At 44.1% G+C, this 13,712-nt stretch overlaps 1 protein-coding gene across 4 annotated transcripts; it reads left to right on the forward strand.

Moving 5' to 3' along the window:
• Nucleotides 1–7: 7 nt before the first annotated feature.
• smg7 (SMG7 nonsense mediated mRNA decay factor) lies at nucleotides 8–13,480 on the forward strand. 4 transcript variants are annotated; one of them, XM_083541668.1, is made up of 23 exons: nucleotides 8–162; nucleotides 1,970–2,001; nucleotides 2,190–2,307; nucleotides 2,408–2,540; nucleotides 3,075–3,246; nucleotides 3,352–3,423; nucleotides 3,534–3,684; nucleotides 3,768–3,903; nucleotides 4,009–4,171; nucleotides 4,273–4,429; nucleotides 4,855–4,925; nucleotides 5,003–5,063; nucleotides 5,161–5,280; nucleotides 5,358–5,763; nucleotides 5,845–5,986; nucleotides 6,414–6,802; nucleotides 7,266–7,616; nucleotides 8,383–8,532; nucleotides 9,069–9,152; nucleotides 9,387–9,540; nucleotides 9,786–9,956; nucleotides 10,078–10,226; nucleotides 10,316–13,480. In XM_083541668.1, exons 1-23 carry the CDS (start codon nucleotides 137–139, stop codon nucleotides 10,427–10,429), a joined length of 3,522 nt encoding a protein of 1,173 aa, XP_083397794.1. In that variant the 5' UTR covers nucleotides 8–136; the 3' UTR covers nucleotides 10,430–13,480. The 4 variants fall into 4 exon arrangements, with proteins under 4 accessions (XP_083397794.1, XP_083397795.1, XP_083397796.1 ...); XM_083541669.1 differs by having other exon boundaries at nucleotides 7,290–7,616; XM_083541670.1 differs by lacking the exon at nucleotides 8,383–8,532.
• Nucleotides 13,481–13,712: the final 232 nt, after the last annotated feature.

Raw genomic sequence — 13,712 nt, forward strand, 5'->3', positions numbered from 1 at the left:
ATAGAAGCACGAGTTGACGAAACAGTGGGTGTGACACCAGTCTTGCGTTGCTAGCTATGTATACGGGATGGACAAGATGGCGCCGGGGGTTGATTTAGCATTCGGACCTGCGGTGGTTAACGAATAGTCCGACAGGATGAACCTCTGTGGCCAGTATTTGCGGTATGTGAAACAGTAATAAATGCAAAGAAATCGTCTTCGTGCGAGCGGGGGCAGGTTTTAAAGAGCTATCCCGAGTGGCCGGCTATGCTAAGCAATGCTAGGCTATGCTAACCTACGCTAAGCTAAATAGTAACGCTGGAAAGTCAAACCGAGTCTCCGGATTCGTTTTAAAAGATTTATTTTTTATACATTTTTAATACATAATTTGAGATTTTATAACGTTATATATACACATATACAGCTTAGGCTCGCATTCTTGTAAGCTTACGTTAGCAGACAAAACGACGCAGCACGTACACCAATAATATATTTATATATATTAGATGTACATATCATATATACCAGGTCTGCGCATGCGCACGGGCCATTTTGATCTCTCCAGACAATTAATTGTAGTGTGATGTTGATGTTTGTGATGGAGTTTAATGGCTTTTCAGTGGTGCAAAATGAAAATAAAACAAAACGCATTCCTTTAACAATAGCTGTGTGCCCCGATTGCCGATTTCTATAATAATTTTTTAATTAATTTGATTTCATTTGTCCCTACATGCATATGTAGAGTGAGGCTGCGTCGGGAGCGCGCATAAAAATCTGAAGGGGGGGGGGGGGGGAGGTAAAAGCGCGGTTGCTATAGATACAGCAGCCTAGCAACTTGTCAGTCAACACAAGGTGCTGTACGCATTTGTAACGTGTATAGATGCTGATCAGGAAGCGTTTTCGACGTTGATTCGTTTTTTTGGGCGTTTGGCGACACCCACAATGCTCACATTAAGTGACATGTTACGGTAATCTGGACACCCAGAGTCATTCTGGCAGAGCTTCTTTTTTTTGGGGGGGGGGGGTATATGTATACACAGTATATATCGATATTTTTGCTCTAACCAAGAGTTTCGCCAAGTCTCGCTCACGATCAGACGTCATCTGGTGGCGTGTTTTGACAGCTCTTTGCCTCACGGTCACGTTTTTCAGCTTCCCCGTCTGTTTTCAGACCGCCGAAGCCAATCCCCTCCTCCTGCGATATTTGTCGGTCAGAAATATGGCATCTGATAAACTTATCGAATCTACAAGGTGTTGGCAGGGTCTTAAATTCGAGGCCTTAAAAAGTCGCTATTCCACATCTTAAACAATTTCGAACAGGTCTTCATTTTCCGATGTACCTCCTAACGATCGTTGAAATGCTCCAGCAGCACTTCAGAATGCTTTCGTGGCGTTCTTTCTTTAGTCCGTATATAATTCACTGTATTACGACTACAATTGAGAACCACATGCAGCAGCCAATCAGCTTTCTGCTTTTTTTTTTGACCTTGTGATACAGGTCTTAAATTGTATTTTTAATGTTCTTATAAAGGTTTAAAAAAGTCTTAAATAAGACATGGTGCATCCCGCAGAAACACAGACGCAAACATAGACGCAGTGATTTCGAGGAGGGGGTTCATGCCCCAGTATTGCCACTCTTGGGCCCTTGAGCAAGGCCCTTAATCCTCAGTGCTTTGACCCTAGCTTCCTGATATGCTATGAAAGCATTTCACTGTAAGGTGCATTTGACAAGTATTACAGCTGGAGAACACGACTTCCTCGTATCGCTTTTTTTCCCCCCACCACCGCTCGAGACTGACAATTAAAAAAACACACCGTGTCTATTTGAGGCAGCATCCTATCTCGAATCGAATCACCGATCATGTCTCCTGCGCCGATGTCATGCTTTTACACTGGATTTCTGACCCGTCTTGTTTTGCTAGATCACTTTTGATGCATTACATGTGAATGTGCAGTATTTGAATTTTTGTTTGTTTTTGTCTTCGAGCAGGCAGGCAGAGGCCCTGAAGGCTGACATGACAGGTACGGGTGTTGATTTTTTAAATATTTTTATTTATTTATGTTACACACACAGTAAGGTCAATAAGTATGTGGACAGTGGTGCAGGGAGAACATCGGGAATGGAGTAGGAAAAGAAGGGCTTATTAGTTAAATGTTTTCTATATCGATTACCAAGCAATGCGTCTCACGTACCCCGATATGCTTCTCAGATTCGAAGCTCGGCGCCGCCGAGGTCTGGACGTCGCGGCAGGCTCTTCAGGACCTGTACCAGAAGATGCTGGTGACGGACCTGGAGTATGCTCTGGACAAGAAAGTCGAACAAGACCTGTACGGCCTTTTCGTTCGCACTCTTTTTATAAAGCGCTATTCCATATAGAGTCATATTTAGTGTTTTTTTTTATTTTATTTTTTTTATTTTACTCTGCAGCTGGAACCACGCTTTCAAGAATCAGATCACGACACTACAGAGTCAGGCCAAAAACCGAGCCAACCCCAATCGAAGTGAAGTACAAGCCAATCTCTCGCTTTTTCTCGAGGCAGCCAGCGGATTCTACACACAGGTGAGCGCGACTTAGCGATTATGAAGGATTCAGCTCAAGTCCTCTATGCAGATGAGATCTATATGATAATAACGTAATAATTATAAGGTACCTACGTTTTTTTGTTTTTTTGGTTGTTGTTTTTGCTCGGCCCCTTAAGCTGTTTATAACTCTTCAGGACACGCGGTCACCTTGCGGCCGATCGTAATCGGTCGCGAATACGTTTTTTTTTTTTTGTTGCAAATTGTTTTTATAAAAAAAATTCAAAAATAATTTCGATTTCAACGGAGGCGTGTTTTTCAGTGTTAAACTGGGTTCCTATGCAATTTTTTTCTAGGGTTGCATAGAAAGCATCAGAGATCGTAACGTAACGCAATGTTGTAGTCATTAGTCGATTCATTCAAGCAAATGCTTTGATTTCGAAGTCGATCAGGTTCTGGATGACACTAGTTAGTCTTCTAGCGTAAGAACGTACAGCATTTTAATGAACGTAAGAAGATCTCAAGTTTTCAGGTACAGTTCAATGATAATTTTTTTCCCCCCACCCCTCTTCAGTTGTTGCAGGAGCTTTGCACGGTCTTCAACGTGGACCTGCCATGCCGCGTGAAGTCGTCTCAGCTGGGCATCATCAGCAATAAACAATGCAACTCCAACGCTATTGTGAAACCCCAGCCCAGCTCCTGCTCTTATATCTGCCAGCACTGTCTCGTCCACCTGGGGGACATTGGTCAGTCTGTTCTCTGTCACTCGCAAGTGATTTATTCAACTGGACTTGGTTGGTGGGTGGGTTTTATTCCCCACAATTCAAAATGTTTTTTTCCCTCTACCGTAGCACGATATCGCAACCAGACCAGCCAGGCGGAATCCTATTACAGGCACGCAGCTCAGCTGGTTCCTTCAAACGGTTAGTCTCGGTTTGTATATTCGCCCCGTATTAAGGAATCGCAGACTTTAGCTTAGCGTACACTATACGCTGCTTTGTGAATCATGTCTCCGTCCACTTTTTGCCATCAGGTCAACCGTACAACCAGCTGGCTATCCTGGCCTCGTCGAAAGGAGACCACCTCACAACCATCTTCTACTACTGTAGGAGCATCGCGGTCAAATTCCCCTTTCCAGCAGCTTCCACCAACTTGCAGAAAGCTCTTTCCAAGGCTCTCGAGAGGTACGTACCAGAGTTCCGGTTATATCCACCACGGTTATATCCGCTTTCCTGAAATTCACGAACTGCCTGCGTCTGGCTTTCAGCCGCGACGAGGTCAAGACGAAATGGAGCGTGTCCGATTTCATCAAGGCCTTCATCAAGTTCCACGGGCACGTTTACCTCAGCAAAAGCCTCGAGAAGCTCGGCACGCTGAGGGAGAAGCTGGAAGAGCAGTTTCAGGTACTCGAACAACATCCGCCGGCTTTCTGTGCGGTGCTTCTCGATCGTTTCTGCTCGACACCTCAAATGCTTTATACACACACGCTCTCGTTTTCTTTCACACAGCGACTGATTCTTCAGAAAGCCTTCAGCTCTCAGCAGCTCGTCCACATTACGGTCATCAACCTGTTCGAGCTGCACCACCTCCGAGACTTCAGCAACGAGGCCGACGACCAAAGCTTCAGTCCAGACGAGCAGATCAGCTGGATCCAGCTACTCGGCCTTTTCAGTAAGTTTGAATCAACCAGCTCGGAAATATTCAACGTGAAATATGAGAGAACATTGCCTTTTATGATGTGAGTTCTAATGCAAGTGCGTTTTTTCCCCCAGTGTCTTTCCTGGGTGTGATGTGCAGCCGAGCCTTATTGAATAAGAACCAAGAGGAGATCATGGGGGAGTGCCCCCTGCCCGCTATCAAGGTGTCCATGGATTGGCTGAGGCTGCGCTCTGGAGTGTTCACCGAAAGCGCCGTTGACCAGAGACAATAGTATGACTCTTTTTGTCCTCTTTTTATTTTTTATTTTTGGGTGGTGCGTCGTTAATTACAGTCCGTGGGGAAAACAAAAGCTGTAAAAAATAAATAAATAAATCAACCAAAAAAGCTGTCAGTTTATTTACAAACAAAATGTTCATATTCGGCGTTTGTATATGATAAAAATTTTGAATGAATTCCCATAAATTCCTTGGAATATTTCCCAAATTGGCCAGATGAAGTTCCCATGGAAAGCGACGGGGGGAATTTTCCACCCCTCTGTAACCCCCTGTCTAAATTCCAGCCATCGCTGTGCCTCGTTTTTTTCTTCTTTTTTTTTTTCGCGAAGATGCTCATGAATTGCGACACGCTCTGCGTTTGGCAGGACATTCAGTCCGATTATGCGTCTCATCTCGATTTTCTGTGTCATCTTCACACAGCATTTGGCCGTGGCTGGTGTCCATCCTTAACAGCTTCCAGCCCAAGGAGGAGGACGCGTCGAATCCGTCAGGTAACGCGCGGATCTATTTTATCGTGTCAATGCGTCATGTATAACAGCAGTTAAGCCTGAAACTGGTTGTGTTGCAGCTATTCCACTCCCAGAAGAGTTCGAGCTCCAAGGCTTTTTAGCGCTGAGGCCCGCGCTAAGGTACGTTTTAGCACGTTGTATATTATGCGCCAAGCTTACATTTATTTTTTTTTTTTTTTGGCTCAAAATTTTTCCCCGCTTTGGTCTGATGATCCAGGTTGCTAGACTTTTCCAAAGGACACCAGGGAATCGCGGTCGACAAGGACAGCTTAATAGTTCATGCTCGTCATCAAAGGCTCATCAGTTTGGGCAAATGGGTGGCAGATAACCACCCGGGGTGAGTGGAAACCGTTTTCTTTTCACCCATAACTCAAATTTCCATTCAGCGTGTTAATATTCTGTCTGCGTCTCCAGTCTAATCCAGTGTCGCAACAGCGAAGGGCTGCTTCTCTTCATCACCGACATCCCGGAGCTCGCGGTGGAGGAGCCGCCGGAAAAGGATCCCTCGGTGTTGCAGGAATCGTCGAACGGCGAGCAGAACCCCAACGACGGTTCTTCCGGCCTCAAATCGGTACTCTCCATGGGGAAGAGCCAGAGCAGCAGTCTGGACGGCAGCGAGAGGCCCGTGGTCACCTTCAAGGAGAACATCAAACCTCACGAGCAGAGCCGCAACCAGCCGCACAGGGACGTAGCTAAGGAGCGGACCGGCTTTGGCAAGGGCAACGGGATGCCGCTGAAAAACGAGCAGAAAAAGGACGGCAAGAGGAAGAGTGACGTTAAAAAGAACAGTCACGAGAAAGCCTTGGACGCGGGGAAACAGGTGAGGAGGAATCGCTCTTTCTGCGCTTGGATTATTTTCATCTGGTTCAGCCCTGTTTAATTTCTCTTATACACTGTGAAGGTAAAAACTCAGACGGAAATAAGGAAGACTCCGGTGACAGAGGCCAGAAAAACGCCGGTCACACAGACCCAGACGACCTGCTCTTCGCAGTTTATCCCTATACATCACCCGGGAGCGTTTCCTCCTCTCCCCAGCAGACCAGGTACAAACGCACACTTTCAATCAGTTGTATAGCAAAGTGAAAGTTTTTTACATTTATTTTGGATAAGCAAACTAAAAATTTTAAATAGATGCTGTATTTAAAAACAAACATAACCCTCCATGTAAAATAACGCTGCACTTTAGCACACAAATTCAAAAGAAAAAAAGCAGTACTGAATCATGACAATATGCAAAATGAAATAACTATGAATGTATGAATAAATATTGACGTAAATTATTCAAACTGAAACAAAAAGTAACAAAACGGATGAAAGACACAACAGCACGCAGTGTCTGTGATTCGCCTCTAGAGGCCGCTCTCGTACTATCGGTGTGGATTTTTGCCGATAGTTCCAGCAACAAACTGGAGTACTGGAGAAATGAGCGGAAGCAATTTGGAAATTTACTAAACTTTTTTTTTACACCAGGTTTTCCTCCGCCAGCATACGTGATTCCACCCCCTGTGGCGTTTTCAATGAACCCTGGCTTCACCTTCCCAGCTGGCGTTTCCGTCCCGACCTCCTTTCTGCAGCCTGCCTCCCATCCTCAGTCTCCCAATCAGGTGCAGTCCGGCAAGCCCTCGCACATTCCCTACAGCCAGCAAAGGCCCTCCGGCCCTGGATCTCTCACTCAGGGGCCTCCTCAACCCCAGGCCCCAACTCAGACCCAGCAACCACAGCCGGCTCCTCCACAGCCTTCCAAACAAGCCCTGCAGCAGAGCGTGCAGCTTCAGGTGCAGCAGCAGCAGCAGCAGTCGCCCACTAAGCAGAACTTGCAGCTGGGCAAGAGTCCACCTCACCACACCGGCATGCAGCAGGTACCCAAGTCACACATACACACGATCAGGGGTTTGACGGTACACAAAATTTCACGGTCTGTCACAATCCATAATGGTAGACTCATAAAAACGTTGACAGGAAGTGGCAGCGATTTCCCGCATGCAAAGTGCAAATCGTGCTTCCCGGTACGGAGTGAGCAGCCATGGCGAAGTGCGGGGACTAAACGAACGTGCGATTCGCCTCTTAATATGTTCGCGAGGGAACTTCCGATTTTAACGAAGTTCCGCACGTAAAACAAGGATCGCATTCGTTGCACATGTGCTGAAAATCCTTAACCGACACGGCTCGGTACCAACGCGTGTACTGTTACACCCCTACTCGTTGTAATGATCGTCAGGTGTTTTATATTGTTTTGTATTTATATTTATATTTTCTGCGCTCTGTTCTCCTGACCGTATTTCCCCCCCGCCCCCCACTTTTTTTTTTTATTTATTTCCCCAGCCTTACATGCCCGTCTCTGAGCAGGCCGGCCAAATGTGGAGTCAACACCAGGCCCCGGCCTCGATTCCCAAGATGCCCATATCGGTCAAACCGCCGTTCTTCATGCCTGCACAGGACCACATGAAGCTCTTTGAGCACTCCATGCCTCCCCCTGCCGTGTCCATGCAGCCGCCACAGCCCAGCATGGACAAGAAGATGAACTTTCAAGAAATGAAGATGCAGGATTTCTACTGGGAGCCACCGTACCGCATGACTGAGAACAGGAGCAGCATGGGGGACAGGATGGGCAAACACCAACCCGGGGTCTTTTGTGCAGAACAGGAGAACACCTCCAGGGGGCCACCTTATGAGGTTTGCCAGCACTTATTTATTTATTTATTTATTTTATATTTTGGTCATGATCTATATCTCTCCAGGAATACTAATTAAATGTTTTTTTAAATATATATATTATTGTTTGAGTTATTATTTAAAATTTAATAGGAGATTTGAAACTTTCTTTTTCTATTCTTTCTTAACTGTCCTCTGCAAGGGTGCAATTTGGCAGTATTCATTATTCTGACTAGAGGTTGAGCAATGGATTTTTTTTTTTCGATATCTAGGTTGGATCGTACTTGCCGATAATCAATTAATAAAAAAAAAAAAAGGATACTGAATTAAAAAAAGCCACAACCCTTCATGTACAAAAAAAAAAAAAAAGGATACTGAATTAAAAAAAGCCACAACCCTTCATGTACAAAAAAAAAAAAAAAAGGAGAGACTGCAAATTATCTCCTGAAAGTGTCAGGCTGCTCTCGTATTGTATAACGCATCCCGGAAAAACTATAGATTTTTGCAGACGGTTCCAGCAATCAACTATCAAAACCCTTAAATCGGTCGAACTCTAATACTGACTTTTTTTTCTTTTTGAAATCATTTGTTTGTTTATTTTTTTATAACTGTCATGTATTTGGGCAGAGTCTCTCTTTTGGCTGGAGTTGCTGCTTTTCTCAGACTCTGAGTCTCTCAGGTGCTTTCGTTTCCTAAAGGGCTGTGTTTTTTTTCTCTCTCTTTTTCTTTCTCTTTTTTTCTTTCTCTTCTGTCTCCTGCCTTTCCTGTGTGCTTCATCTCTCACTAGGACAACAAGAGCTCTCCTCTTCTTCCTCCCGACCTGTTAAAAACTCTGGCAGACTTTGAGGAGGAGGAGGAGTTGGTCTTTTCTAAGCCTCATGATTTCTACCAGGCCTTGGCCGGCCCTCTTAATTCTGCTCCCGGAAGAAACATGTTTGTATGTGTTTATTTTTTTGTTGTTTTTCTTTCCCTTTTTCTACCCCCCTCCCAACCCCTGTCTTATTCCTATAGGCAGAGCTTTTTATTTATCTGTACACTTTGGGATTTACTGTTCAGTCTGTATCTGTACAGAGCAACAATCTTTCTCTCTCTTTTTCTTCTTTGCTTCTGTTTTTAATATTACACTGTGTTTAGGCTGTAGAGTTTCACATATTGCTCATTCATGGTTTAGGTGTTATTTATATTTTGTGCGAACATAAACGGGAAAAAAAAAACATCTGACGCTAAATGTGTTATGGTTGTCGGTGCTCAATGTTTTTAGATTTTGTCGCCACTTTAGAAAAAGAAAAGATTTACGTGCCATTGTGTAAAAGACTGTCGGTAGATTTTACGAGAGTTTTTTTTTATTTTATAATTTTTTTTATATATATAGATTGGTGCATTTCTAGCTTTTTTTTATCATTTTGTAAAAAAAATGTTTTTAAGTAAAATATTAGACATTTAACTTTTTTATTTTTTATATTTTAATTTTAGTTATCTAACCAGTCCAGGCTGGACAGTGGATCCGAGGTTATGGGACAGTCCTCTCTCCTACACCGCTCGGTCTTTTCCATTCAGGTACGTCAATCGTTGCGTTTATATTAGGTTGTACCTCTAGATGGCAGCAGAATCCACTTTATTACTCTTGTGCAATTAGTTTCTTTTTGAAAGAGAGTGGGTTTCTTTGTTTTGATTCACAGTACGCGATATAGAAGCTATTTTTAACACCACATCTTGATTAAGTGCTAGAAATGCCCATTGCTATAAGACTTGCTTTGTTTTTTTTTTTATATATATTTTTTTCTGTTTCAGGAGAACTACCAGAACAACAGTATATTCAGAGAGGCATACGGGAAACACCTCCCTAGCACACAGAAACCCGACGTACCCATGATGCACCAGGAGCACTCGCTTTACTCGCTGTTTGAAGGAACCCCATGGTCACCCTCTCTTCCTGCTAGCTCAGGTATGTCCTCTGTCCTGGCTGCTTTGGTCTAGGACATCTATAGGGGTCTCCAAATTTTGGTTTCGTTTTGAAAATGTTCCTGCGCTTGTTGGGAACTAAATTTAAATTTGGATAGTGGCTTTTAATGTACAAAAAACAGTAATAATAGTGTGTCCCGGAACCGTTCTTGGGACCCGGATCATTCTTGGGGCAATGATTTCATGTTCTGTAATAAATCACAGAAGAGTTTATTCGTGTTCCGTCAGATCACTCGACCCCAGCCAGCCAGTCTCCTCACTCGTCGAACCCGAGCAGCCTGCCGTCTTCACCTCCAACTCACAGCCATGGGGCGCTACCCTTTTCCAATTTTGGCCCCATTGGCACACCAGACAGCCGTGACCGCAGAGCGGCTGATCGCTGGAAGCCTGAAAAGACTGGCAAGCCCTCTTTCCTTGTTCATTCCTTTCCTAATTAATATATTATTTATTTAACTAATATATAAACTAGTTGAGTCTTTGTTATAATCTAAACCCGGATATTCAACTTTTGCCTTTGTAGGTGTAGGTGGTTTCGGCTTGGACTACCTGCCAGCCGGCTCGTCTGCCCCAGAGCCGAACAGCTGGCACCAAAGCGCCCCAACCAATAGCTGGGCAGCGCAGGACATGCCTATGGAAGACTCCTCTACTGTCCTACTTGACAGCTTCAAGGTAGCTTTCAGGTCGAACGTAACTCAATATCTGATGTTAAAAAAATAATAATAATAATACTTCCAACGAGCCTCTGTGTGTGTTCTCAGTCTATCTGGTCGAGCTCGATGATGCAGCCCGGACCTTCAGCGCTGGAGCAGCTCCTCATGCAGCAGAAGCAGAAGCAGCAGCGCGGCCACGGCACCATGAACCCTCCGCACTGAAGAGAGACGCGAGGCATTCGTGCGGAAACAAACCAAAAAAACAACCATCGATCCCGAAGACGAACGAAGAGGTGCAAAACCACGAGCTCCTATCGGAAATCAGTTTTTCCGGCGTTAACCCGCGCGCGGAGGCCGGAGACGGCGGCTTGGCGTGAACCGACACGCTCCAAAGCAACCGCTGGAGGGGTGGGGAGGCACAGCCCTCTCCTCTTTCTCTCTTTCTCTTTGTCTCTCTCTCTCTCTATCTTTGTCTTTCTGCGCCTTTTAAAGGCCAGGAGGGAATAAATATAGGCATCTGATCTACCGCACTGCTCAGCATGTAGCCGTTGCAGAACCCGGTCACATGACGGAGGGGGGCGGGGGGGGGGACTTTGACCGGGAACTCCCTCTGTGATCACTTCCTGCAAGGGACGACAAAAAAAAAAAAAAAGTACTAATCGTGTTTTATTTGGGCTCTGGACCCTGGACCTGGTCAAAACACCACCTGATTCACAGCACATGGGAGAGAATGACTATGGGTTTTTGTGGGTGTGTATGTATGTGATTTGGGGGTTGGGGGTGGGTGGGTGGGGGTTGGGGGGGGTGTCTTTACGGAGAAAGGTAGAGACGGAAGGGCAAAAAAACGCAAGGACAAACTTTTCTGAAGGCTCTGTTCAAGCCAGAGCACGAACGATACAGTACTAATAAAGTGCCGTGTTCATTGCAGTGGGTGTAACGAGTGTTGGACAGCACGCAGGAAACAGTCCAATTTTTGACGGGGTGTTTTTTCTTTTTTTGGGTGGGCGGGTCGGACAGGAGGCTCCGAAACGAACCGCTTCACGATATCCTAGTATATATAAATATATATATATATATATATATAAAAAAAAACGGAGGTAGGGCCTATGTATTGAGTGTAGTATCATTAGCTGCAATAGACATTGCATTTAAACAAATACTGTATTTCGTGACTTGGTTATGTAGCAGTTTTGGCTTTCAAGACTATATTGAATTAACACGTTCGGTAGTTTAACGCGAAAAGGGGAGCTTTATATTATTATTATTATTATTACTATTATTATTATTATTATTATTATTATTACTACTACAATGACGCTCCCCCATTCCTTCATAGCTCTTGTTTTTTTTTTGTTTTTTTCTTGAGCAACACTTCAGCCTTTTAAGCAGTTTTTTGAGTCTTTGTTTCAGTGCCTCGTCAGTGTTTGTAGTATTCTCGCTTTGTGTTTTTTCTTTCTTTTTGGTATCACCAATATTATGGTTGGCAATGTCTGGATTAAAAAAAAACAACAAAAAAAACGGGTCCAGCATCGACGCTGCTGGTTCAGCATTGTGGAGAAACAGGGGACAAAGCGGTTCTTTGAACGAAGAGCCTTTTCCATAGCCGTGAACCGAAATCTGAGAAACGTTGGAAAAGACTATATACGAAAGCAGTCTTTTTTTTCTGTTTAAAAAACAAAAAACAAAACTATTATCGGAACTTTTAAAATAGATACTGATCGAGCTGCACTCCGACCGGTTTTTGGACACCCCAACGTCGTGAATGGACGAGACCTTCAAGATGGCGCCTGCATCGCTGATCCTAGACGTCTCGTTCGTCTAGACGCTTTTTAGTTTCTCTAGCCTGTCAATCAAAGGTGTGTGGCGTGGCAGTTTCGGAGATTTAAAAAAAAAATCCGTTCCTGTCTGATAGAATCTGCCGAGACATTATGCTGTGGTAAAGTTTAGATATGCAGCACAAAAAAAAAAAAAAAAGTCATTTGGTAATGTAAAGCTTAGGTTTTGCGTCGAATAACGACGGCTGGAGCTCGGTGTCGGATCAGCTTCGATTTTTCAGTTTTTTTTTCTTTCTTTCTTTTACCAGCCTTTTTCAGCCGGCCGGGTTTTTTCCGAACGACTGTCATGTATGAAGGGAAAGCACATTTTTATTTTCCTGTAGAGACTTTTATCGGAGACTAACTTTACCTATCTCTATCTGCTGTGTGATTTGTGCTTCTCGTTGCATTTAAAAAAACGGAGAAAAAAAAATTGTATTTAAAAGTGGCGTAAATAAACCAACTTTAAGGAATTACGTTCGAACGTATCAAAGTATCTACGAACACGGTGAGGCTTCGGCTGTCCGTCACTCGGCGTCCGTTTTATCAGCCTGCACCGGCTTCTAGAAATCCTCCTATCGAAGTCTGTGAAATGTGAACGATACCCGTTCTTTTTTTCTTTTTCCACTTTGCTCTGATTTCTGATCGTGGCTGCGCTAACAGTGGCAATATTAACATTCCAATACGTGTCAACCGACCAGCTTTTTTTTACAGCCACCGGACAGTCAGAGCTCTCACGAGTCTCGCTCTCGTTCGGCGAGAAAAATTTTTTTTTGGAAGTCTGCATGGTGATGATTTTTTTTTCTTTCTATATCCAGCAAGTTCTTCTTACGGTCTCTTTTTGAAACAGGCTCAAATTTTCTTTCTTGTTCCCGCCTCTTTTGACTGACATGAAATGCGGCTAAGCCTTCAACAAGAGGAGAGGAAACGTGATCTTCACTCGGGAATTCTTTCGCAAGTTTCAATGCGACGCATCGTGCACAGCTCTTAAAAACATCACTTTAGGGGGAAAAGTATTAGGACACCTGACTTTTCAAATTGTATACAACGTCCTAGAGTTGGGGCTAGAGGTACATTTTCGAATCGCTCGTACTAGACAACCTGTTTCAGCATGGTAATGAAGATACCCGGGTCGGAGTGGAAGATCTTGAGTGGCCTCACCTTCGGAATGAAGCTGGCTGCTGGCTGCATCTTAGCCCCCTCACCCTGACTTTATTAACGCCCCCGTGGCCGAATGAGCACAAATCTCCAAAAGCTAGGACATCTTCCCAGGAGAGTGGAGGTTTTTATAACAGCAGGGGTGGAGGAAATGTGGAAAGCAGTTGGTGTCAGGTGTCCGCAAACCTTTGTCCATGAAGTGAATGTTTGATCAGCGATGAAGGGAATGAAAATGTGTGTATGTAACACTCAATGTATGCTAGCAATTCTTCATAGGGTTGAAATAAATGTGAAAATTTCAGGCCTGCCTGTTGTTTTTCCATGGCTAGGTTTTATTGATAGAACATTGCTACTGGAATCGTGTTAGAATTCAGTTGCTGTAGGCAATACTAGCATTTATCGTAACGCTGTAGGTAAAAAAATTTAAGTTAAGAGCGTATGTATGCGTCCAGATGAACAAATCTTGCATTGTTTACCATTGCTCAGGATTTTGCCTACCAATGTCAAATTCTTGGACCACAAGTTGAATGACA

Source organism: Silurus aristotelis (assembly GCF_946808225.1).
Source record: "Silurus aristotelis genome assembly, chromosome: 5".
Taxonomy (NCBI): Eukaryota; Metazoa; Chordata; class Actinopteri; order Siluriformes; family Siluridae; genus Silurus; species Silurus aristotelis.

Excerpts from the sequence above, each read along its gene's own strand:
- smg7 (XM_083541668.1), top strand. The coding sequence starts at position 137 with ATGAACCTCTGTGGCCAGTATTTGCG. Across the intron at positions 4,926-5,002 it reads GGACGCGTCGAATCCGTCAG|CTATTCCACTCCCAGAAGAG; the intron begins GTAACGCGCGGA and ends GTTGTGTTGCAG. Across the intron at positions 5,064-5,160 it reads GCGCTGAGGCCCGCGCTAAG|GTTGCTAGACTTTTCCAAAG; the intron begins GTACGTTTTAGC and ends CTGATGATCCAG.